Genomic DNA, 10,604 nt, shown 5'->3' with positions numbered 1-10,604 from the left:
GATTTATTACATGAGTAATATCTTAGCAAATAGAAAAGACAAGACCTTCTTATTTTATATTTTAGCTAGTCAATATCTGTAATTTGAGTTTCTAATTCATACAAAACTATAGGCTTAGTATTTTGACTTCATAAACATCTAATTTGAACCAGTGTTGCATTCAATGTACCATGTGACACACAAAAATTGATGTTTATCTGTGTTTTTTAAATATTTACGTTTAAATTATGAAATTGAGTAATGTATAGTTCTAAAATTTGAACTATAATCTACAGTTTGGTACCAAACTTACTGACATAAATTCATGAAACAGTAGTTCAGTTAAATTTTGAATGCGAGTTAACAAACGAGATGACATGGCCTTTCACCTGTGACCCATCTCAAAAGGGTCAAAGGACTGATCAACCAGAACACCAAAATATTATTCTTACATAACACTGTTAAAGTTATTATCAATCATTGTTCAAAGATATTAGTCAAAACTAATTTCAAAGTACTCTTAACACTTTTGAATAAATTAGACATAAACAAATTCAAAGAATGTTTTATTTCTTACATAATCAATCTTTACTATATCATTTTACTAATTTTTATTCAGACTTGGCAGTGGCTAAATTACTCTAACCTTGTAATTACAGAATTAATTATAAAAGGATAAATATATTAAAACAAATAGCAGTGTTCTTACACTTACTTACCTCAGCAAAGTAGTATTTCATGTAAAAAGCTTCTCGAGGGCGACCATCATGCTCAAATGAGATACTAGCACCAACAAAAGCATTGGCTACATTAACAACCATAACAATTACTTGGAAGACAGCTGAATGGAGAAAAATCTGACAACATCGTGGAGCTTTGCCACCTTTATTTTCATCAACAGTTACCAGTTTCCAGCCAGTGTCATCTCCCTTGAGAACCTGAAAACAAAAACATACATCAACCTAATAAAGTACCTAATATAGCAAATATCAGAGTTAAGACTGGATTGCCAAGATTAAAATATATGAAGTAAAAAAGCACAGAATTCTTATCTTACCTGTGGGGTGGATTCTGTGGGAATGGTTCCTCGTTCTCCCCACATCTGTTGAAACTGTACTCTGATTTCGTTAAAGGTCTCAGTGATGACAGCAATGAATACATTCTGTTGGAAAACAAAATACTCTTTTATCAAAGATTCGTTCTTTTTTAACAAGCTGTGGTACATTTTGTTTAAACTCAACATTGCAGTTTTACCTTTTACACAGAGATCATAAACGCATATGCACATCAACCAACAGGTGTATAATACACGCCTATAAGTTAATTAGGATCACATTTTATGTATCTTTAACACAAAGCGTGCTAATAGTCTTCCAAGAGACAATATGTTAGAAACAAAACCTTCTTGATGCTAACGACAAATGCTTAAAATAGTTTGTTAAGCCTTACGTAAACATGAGCTTTATTGTGTCTTGGCTAAAATGTAACAATAGGTCTAATGAAGTATGTAGAGTATATAGTTATTTCTTAAACAAGCACTGCACAACCTGGAACAGATTCTAAAAGATGCAAACCACATTAGTTAAGAAGATTTATGCATAACAGGTATACAGTGTAAGTTGGTATAGAATATACATCTGTAGAACACACTTTGACTCATTGTAAATGCAAAATAACAAGAGAATAAACTTATAATTTCAGGAGATGAGTAACATATTTTTCTAAGGAAAAACTAAGCCAAATCTATAATGACAAAATGAAGCAAGTTTACAGTTCCTTAGAAAAAAAAAAATGCCCCCCAGTAGCACAGCGGTATGTCTGCGGACTTACAACGCTAGAAACTGGGTTTCGATACCCGTGGTGGGCAGAGCACAGATAGCCCTTTGTGTAGCTTTGTGCTTAATTTCAAAACAAACAAACAAACAAAAAAACATGCAAGTAAATAAAACAATATTAATAAATATCATGAACAAGAAAAACCAGGATGGTTGCTCGCTGTTAATTATTGTGCATTACTACCAAATAATAAAAATCAAGAATAAAATGAACCAGGATATTAATGGTGCTTGTTCAGTATTAACATGCATTACTACCAAATAATATCAATAAAAATCAAGAATAAAATGAACCAGGATGTTAATGGTGCTTGTTCAGTATTAACGTGCATTACTACCAAATAATGTTAATAAAAATCATGGACAAAACAAACCAGAATATTAATCATACTTTACCAGTGCTAACATCCACAACTAACAGGATTTGATAAATAACCAGAAAAAAGGTGAAAACTAATGTCTGAAGCTATCCAACGATTTTTCATTAATGTCTGAATATTCTTTACCCCCCATATTCCAGTAGAACAGGAATAAAGAAATGTTGTTTAAAAAATATTAACTGTAAGAATTATAAGATATGAGACTTGCTCACATCATGTATTAATACAAAGAAAAAGACTGACCAATAACAGATGGTTTCACAACCAAGTAATATGTGATTACGGCACATCCTAGTATTTCAGAGGTATTCCATGTTTGGCAGTACTTATTAAGTCACTTATACAAGTACGAACAGCTCTTATGTTGTTTGATAATAAGAACAGTACAAGATTGTTTATCTTCCTTCTATACAAAATGTCATATTCTTCAGAAGCTCATCAAACATGCACACCCTTTCAGCCATGGGGGCATTATAATGTGATGGTCAATCACACTATTCATTGGTAAAATAAAAGAGTTGGCAGTGGGTGGAGTTGATTAGCTACATTCCCTCTAGTCTATCACTGTTAAATTAGGGACAGCTAGTACAGATAGCCCTCATGTAGCTTTGTATGACTTTCAAAACAAACCAAATGTTCAGAAACACTTCACTATAATTTCTACCTGAACAGGTACATAAAAAAGAGAGAAGAGAACAAGACCATACTCACTTTCACTAACCATGCCAAGAAAAAGATCATAGTTGTGAAATAGAAGGTAGCTCTCCATGCTGGAAGACTATCAGAAGCCATGTACATTAGGTGAGACCAACCCTCCTGAGAAGCTGCTTGATAAACAGTAAAGAAACTGTGTGCTGGAAAGACATACATATGGAAATTATTATTAACGGTAAAGAAACTGTGAGCTGGAAAGACATACATACGGAAATTATTATTAACGGTAAAGAAACTGTGAGCTGGAAAGACATACATACGGAAATTATTATTAACGGTAAAGAAACTGTGAGCTGGAAAGACAATTTCCGTATGTATATTATTAATATATGCCTAGAATATTCACAGTGACTAGACATTTTTCTTTTACTTATACTTTTTAGTTCTCAATATGTTTATGAGTACACGTTTGTTGATAGAGTACTTAAGTGTATTTACAAATGGTTAAGTGTTTTAATTTTCATATAGCACTACAATGTTTTATTTAGTCAATCATGTCAGTTCAGTCTTAACTTACACTGTTTAAGTTTCAGCCCATCTGGCACCAGCTACGTACCTGAAAGTAGGATCCTAAATCATAGTAGGTAGGCAAGCAATAAATTATAAGCATAAGGAAAAGTTTTATTGATGCTGAAACATACTACACATTTCAACAGAACATTGGTCTGTCTTCTTACCTGGAGAAGACAGACCAGTGTTCTGTTGAAACACGTAGTATGTTCCATAGTCAATAAAACTATTGTCTGCCTACCTATTATTATATTAGCATAATTTTTTTTTCTTACTCGAGTATCCTAAATCATAAACTTAATATTCCACATCTACCGATTTTTATTTTGTTTACATGATACACACAATTAAGCATCAAAATACTAGTGATAAATTAGATAAGTTTGTTACGCATAAGTGTGTCTTCAATATGTTACTATACAAGTGACAGAAAAAAAAAAAGAAAACTGATAATCCAATAATAGTTTCTACTAGAGCCCCCAAGAACAAAATAATGAAATTAAAACATCAAAACAGAAAAACGGCTCCAGGGAATTTAATCCTACACTAAAAATGAAAAAAATATATATATATTATAACATACAACATTCATTAAAAAACTCATTAATTTCGAAATTACCAAATTGTTTTTGTTTTTATACTATTTCTTATCATTGGGGTCTACATGCCTCATCATACTGAGTAATTTCATAATTCTGCCTGCAACAAACTGACCAGAAAAAAGGATTAGATGAAACAGCTTATTTACACAGCAGAGCATGCAAGTAATTAATAAAATTAATTACAATGTTGATAATTTGTTGTTGTTTTTTGTGACTCATATACTAGTTAGGAAATCCTTAATCAACAAAGTAACACAAGCAATTTCGTGCATAAATAGTTTTAGAAAGTGTGATTAAAAATGTCATTGAGGTTGATATAGAACTTGATAAAGTATTCTAGGTCTAAACACGTTTTTTTAATGTTAATTATAATATATGCAGTTATATCTGTTCTCAAAACTTACCAAAGTCATCAAAACCTTTGTAGCCAGAAACATTTTTGGCAAGGTTCAATTCCAAACATACCATTTTAAACAAAAATTCCAAAAGTAGAAATTGAATTTTAATTTGTGGCAGAAATGAGGCTTAACAGTTTTTGTTTTTTTAACTGATTTTTTTTTTACAGTTGATATAACAATGAGATGAAGTGAATAGCATATTTTATACAAGTTGTGACAGTCACATAGAAGTCTTCTCTTTAGTATGATAAAAGGTTGATGTTTAGTGTTTTTTATTTATTTATTGGAAATACATTTGTACAGTAAAGAAGATAACCAGCTGTTTCATAAGTTTGAAATATTTGGATGGTGCACATTGTAATTTATAACTTTCTAGAAGAATTTGCTTACTGTACCATTCTACTATAATTTTCTAATAACTTCTCTAGCCACGTCACTCTGAATGACCTAGCCATTCCCGATACTTACTGTTCCAAAAACCCAGACTCTGGCTATCAATGTCCTGAGGGCAACCTGTATTTATAATTTTTTAAGAATCCAAGTCACATAATTTGAATTATTGGAACAAATAGACTTAAACACAAGGTAGAAAGTTGCATCTATCTTAATGAAAGAAAATATTCGTTCTAAAAATGTGAAAACTCAAGCTTAATTTTTACCAGAAACTATGTTAATAGTCTAAATCAATGACTGCAGCTCATACAAGATTACAAATGCATAAAACTAAATTTTTCAAATATATAGTCTTTCAGTATGAATGAAACATATTTAAGGTATAACAATAAATAAAGTTGGATTTCCAAAATCACAGGATTTAGAGTTGTCTTGAGCAACAACAAAAAATTAACAGGGGGGGGGAGATAGGATGCTTAATAAAATACCTTTAACTTAAAATTTAAAACATAATGTATATTAAGACTTAAATAATGTTATTTTAAATGAGTATTAGAGATTTTGATACACTGAGTATTTCTTTTAAAGTTCAGACAATTAAATTTGATCAATTATGCCTTTCTGAGTGTTAGTGTGAACCGATTAACAAACACTACATAATCTTGAGTGATATAACTCACAAGTGTGTGTGTTAAGACAAAACAGGACATCAAACTATCAAGACCCTTACTTAGGATCTGTCCCATTCACAACACAGTGGTTGGATAAATCTCCAAAAAACTGCACCCCCAACAGTCCATACAGTGACATAAAGAACAAGAAGAACAAGGTGACATTGTAGATTTGTTGGCTTGAACGTCTGGCAAACAGAATTTAAAAAAAAAAGCATGTGAAAATTATTGAACTCACATAATTTCTTATTAAAGTGAATAAAGAAAATTAAAATAAACATTTTCAATCAAATTTTTAGAAATGCATACATGGAGGTTATTTTACAGAAGTTTGTTTGGAACTGACCAAACAGAAATGAGAAAGCTGGATCATAAGTTAACAGCTATTTAAAAACTTTCTTTATCAACTGTCATAATAATAATGAAATAATAAACCATACCATATTTATTTGTAAAGCTATAACAATAAAATCTAGTTTCACTTATCTTAGGATTAAATTTGACATCACTGAATTTAGAGGTTTGTATTAGCAGCTTCTACATTTTAAAAAGAAATTCAAGACACTTATGTCTAAAACAAACTCTTTTACAAATGTTAAATGTCTATAGTAGTATCAGTTTTCGTCCCCATTTCTTTCACTTTAGTATATTTTTTTCTGGAGCTGGAGATGTTAAGCACACACAAAACATCAACACGGCCTATAAACAACATATTCAATCATACATTCAGAGCCACAACTGATAGCATACAGCTTACAATGCTATTTCCTTCTCTATTTTAACTTATAGTGACAGACATGAAGCAAAACAACATTCCACACAACATAAAAAGTCAGTCAGTAAGGCTGTAATGTTGCAATATTCTATTTAAATTTGAAGCTTTGAACAGCATAAAACAGTACCAATTTTACAACTAGCTCTTAGATAAGATAAAATACTGGTACAAGGCTTTTTTTAAAGCAAGCCATTTGAAGCATTTTGGAGACATCTTATACAGTAACTGGCCACATTATTTAACATCTTTGTGATGTATATTACATACACCGTATACAATGTAAAAAAAAAAAACTACATTTTTCCATATAATACAAGCAGAACCAATACAATAAAACTAAGTTAACAGTCTGAAACAACAACAAAAAGAAAAATTAATAATTTTTTACATCAACCAAATTGTATGCTGACTCCGTTAAAAGCCCTTACAATGACAGAGACAAACAACGTTTTTACACCTTACTGTGGATCTATCCTATTCTCAACACAGTCCATGCAACTACTGATGCTATTTTGATAAACATAAAAGGTATATTCAAATACAGCATGCATCTTAAAAAATATATGCATACACATTTGAAATCTAAAAACTTCGATAATACTTTCAAACCAGACAGTAGGTCTTACTTGAAAATCTGGTTGATTCTGGACTTCGGCATAGAAAACTTTAAAAAAACTCTAATAAACCGAATCATTATCAAAGGCCTTGGAGCACGAAGAATGGAAAGGTAAGAAAACCTTGGCACTATGTGTGTCATTTCGAAAATCTACTCGAAAGAAAATTACACATTTAGAGATAAAATCCACAAAACAAGCTATTTTATTCTTTTTTTTTCATTACATAACCTATTATTTTCTTTATCCCTGAAAGAACTTGTAATAAACTCTCAGTAAATCTTCTATATAACAATGTAAAAAACTTTTACAGCTGATATGTTTTACAATAAAAACACATACAGAAGTACTTATTATGATTTCTAAGCAGTACATATAAGTTCATCTGACATTTTATATTTAGATTATGAAATGGGTTAATTTTACAAATTTAACACTAATTTTGGTATGGTTTCAGAAAAATAACTATATATTTTTTGCAATTTGTAATTGATTTGTTTGGAAAACCTATCTTACAAAATATTATATATATAACCCTGTAAGATATGCCAAGTAAGAAAAAATAACTGGGTTGAACCAATTAGTTTCAAAACAGAAAATGGATGCAAAATGAAAAGATTTTATTAACTGAATTTTGATTAAGTTGTTTTTTTGAAGAAAAAAAAATGACTTCAATTTCCCATTAAATCCTCAATGTACGTATATTTGTCAACTGGTTTCGACCTGGAACAGCTTGAAGAAATATTTATGAGCTGCAGTATGATCGAAGCTAAAAGTAAGCATAACAGTGAGATGTAGTTGAACGTTAAAACAGTCTTAAATACTTTCTTACTGTGAAATAGCATAAAACTTTGTGTTTACAAAACTTTCATTACATACTGGTATTCAGGAGATACTACAGCATTATTAATTGTTTAAAAGTCCCTGTATATTTTGTGATCTGAACCTCAACCTGCCTCACACTAATACTAAAACTGAATACTATATGTACAGTAAATATTTCCAGTGATTTCCACTTCAACAACAGATGGTCTTCATTTGAATTTCAAGTGAATAATTTGAAAATATATGGTTTACATGTGGATTTCTTCTTGAAACTACCCGGAATACAGTGGATTACCGAATTATTTTCAAGTTGAATATCTTTTCAACACTGGTTAATTAAAAAAAAATACTATTGAAACACGTGCAATCTTTTTTAAATTTAGAAAAGTTTTATAATCAATGACCTTTAATTGGAAGAACAGACCTGTAAAATCACTGATATCCACAGAAAAAATACCATCGTTGCATCAAACTGGCACCACCTGTCCTTCAAGTAGGGAGCATCTCCCTAGTTAACAAAGTTCAAACTTTATTATGAAGTCACATTTATTTTTATTACACCTAAGAATATCATTCTTGATTGTACAGAAAAAATTAACTAAGAACATTTTACCCACAAAGCATTTTATTCTCCAATAAATTAAAAATTAAATATCCAAAAACACAATATTAAAAGTGCAAGTACACAGAAATAAATATAATAGCATTTGAAATAAATATAAATGAAAAATGAAAGACAGAGTTGATTCTGATTATACCCTACCCCAAACATATAATTTGTATTTTACATTTCTCTGGCTTTATTTAAAAATATACCTGCTGTATGATTATGCTATTGCTACAGTTACCCCACACAGTTTGTTTTGTTGTTGTTTTTTTTTTTTGGGGGGGGGGGTAATTCGAATCCTTATCATACCAAACACGTTAACCCTTTTCAGCCATGGAGGCACTATAATGTGACGGTCAATTCCACTATTCATTGGTAAAAGAGTAGTCTAAGATTTGGCAGTGGGTGGTGTTCATTAGCTGTCTTTCCTCTAGTCTATCACTGCTAAATTAGGGACAACTAGTGCAGATAGCCCTTGTGTAACTTTGCACAAAATTCAAACCAAACCTACAATACATCACTAATGCCAGATTTGATACATAATTTGGCACCTCACTAAAGACTACAAATATTCCACGGGTTTAGTTCATGCCCAAGATAAGTCATATTATCTTATCTATTTCCTACCGATGTTTAAAAATCGTTTTAATTACATTTCTTTTCTTTTTTTCGGGGGGGGGGGGGTAATGGTACGAAAGAAGTGGTGAAAACTTAATTATTTGGTACATATACTTATCGTATGATACTGAAAAAAATTGATGGATTTTCATTATCAATTTTGGTATCATTTGATAGCTATGGTACTGTAGATAAGTTTTTTTTTTCTCTCTTTCTTCCTTTCAGATTTATCAGGTAAATTCTTAATCTGATAACACTTTACATTTTTCCAAGTAATAAAATACTTCGATGTTAGGCTATAGCACTGTTCATCAAGATCTTCCATGTAACTCTATAAACCTAGATGAATATATAATATCTTACAGACAATGCTACAGCAAAGTTACTTACCCTCACACATTAAAAACCACGTATAAGTTCAAATTTAAAATCAATGAATTCTTAATTAATATCAACATATGCTTAACATGAATCTTAGAACATATGACATTTATTACGGGTGCATTATTCACAACACTCAACTACTGTAAAATCCAGCTCCCTTTTGATTCTCAAAAATACAACAACAAAATTTTCACAGCATCATATTGTAGTTATAAAAACCTTTAAAACAGCATATAATTTAATATCTTCTTATATCTAAATAGCCTACATAAATAAGTTCAGTAAGAGAATAAAAAATTTTATTTAGTTTCCGTTAATTCTAATCAGATTCATTATTAGTATGTACAGAATTTACGTTGTTAACATTATGAAAATCATCAATATCGCAGTATAGATACAAAATATGTTACAGTTATACCAGCAGTGGCACGTGTATTCAAGCTACATGTAAAAAAAAACACTTAAAATCACTTACTGTAAGCACACCACGAATGTGCATTTTGGCAATCATTTCTGATGTGAACAACAGGGTGACGATAGCATCACTAAAGAATGTCACGTGAATCAGAATTGGGTATTTATCAAAAGTGTGTGTGGTATTCAGGCTTACTGAAATCATGCTAATCAGGGCACAGACTCGAAGAAGTCGGCGAACCCATAACTGGTATAAACAAGTGATGAATAAAAAGAAGTAAGAGCTTAAAATGTATATTTTTTTATTTTGTGCAGTTTCTAAAAAATAATCACTAATATGCTTCACAAAAATAAAACACTTGTACAGCATTAAAAAATACAGAAAGATACAAAGTGACTTAAGTTTAGATTATACACTTCATTACATCTGGATTTGAATATAGTTTTCTACTGTTACGAAAAGAAAACTGAACATTTTATTTATGCTACAGTAATTTACAAATAAAACAATGAAATACTACTTTAGCCTTTCATCACATCATTTGAGGGCATCTAATAGTAACAGTACAAAAACTGTGAAGAAATAGTTCACTTTATGAACAAGAAGTTAACGAAAAATGACATTTTAGTAAATATACCTGAAGATTTATTTTTAAAAACATATAAAAATATACTTATTGAAAAATATATAAAAATGTTATTTCACTCCAGCAAATCTCTCAAAATGAATATGTGCTGTTTTCTGAATAAAAAATATGAAGCTAGGCATTAGTTGGGGCTACAGACCAATGTAAAAAGAAATATATAGTTACCCACTAGGTGAAAAAGATATAGAAATTAAAAAATGGTTTAAACAGTTGCCAAGTTTTTTTGTTTTTTTCATTT

General features: G+C 30.4%; 2 protein-coding genes across 2 annotated transcripts in view; both read right to left on the bottom strand.

The window, feature by feature from the left end:
- LOC106470871 (sodium leak channel non-selective protein-like) overlaps window positions 1–4,483 on the bottom strand; it is a 66,288-nt gene extending 61,805 nt beyond the window's left edge. The window contains exons 1-4 of the mRNA XM_022399514.1: window positions 4,425–4,483; window positions 2,906–3,048; window positions 1,037–1,141; window positions 699–917 (exon numbers count right to left, since the gene is read on the bottom strand). Coding sequence (XP_022255222.1) covers window positions 699–917; window positions 1,037–1,141; window positions 2,906–2,992 — 411 coding nt within the window. The 5' untranslated portion in view covers window positions 2,993–3,048; window positions 4,425–4,483. The remainder of the gene's footprint in view (window positions 1–698; window positions 918–1,036; window positions 1,142–2,905; window positions 3,049–4,424) is intronic.
- Window positions 4,484–5,537: 1,054 nt separating this feature from the next.
- Window positions 5,538–10,604, bottom strand: part of LOC111088703 (sodium leak channel non-selective protein-like) — a 5,904-nt gene continuing 837 nt past the window's right edge. Inside the window, exons 2-5 of the mRNA XM_022399517.1 lie at window positions 9,781–10,003; window positions 8,121–8,204; window positions 6,884–7,023; window positions 5,538–5,670 (exon numbers count right to left, since the gene is read on the bottom strand). Of these exons, the coding sequence (XP_022255225.1) occupies window positions 5,538–5,670; window positions 6,884–7,023; window positions 8,121–8,204; window positions 9,781–10,003 (580 nt within the window). The remainder of the gene's footprint in view (window positions 5,671–6,883; window positions 7,024–8,120; window positions 8,205–9,780; window positions 10,004–10,604) is intronic.

This window comes from Limulus polyphemus, unplaced genomic scaffold (genome assembly GCF_000517525.1).
Source record: "Limulus polyphemus unplaced genomic scaffold, Limulus_polyphemus-2.1.2 Scaffold4261, whole genome shotgun sequence".
NCBI classification, from domain to species: Eukaryota; Metazoa; Arthropoda; class Merostomata; order Xiphosura; family Limulidae; genus Limulus; species Limulus polyphemus.
Note: the sequence above shows the minus strand (reverse complement) of the source record. Positions and strands in the feature narration are given on the sequence as shown.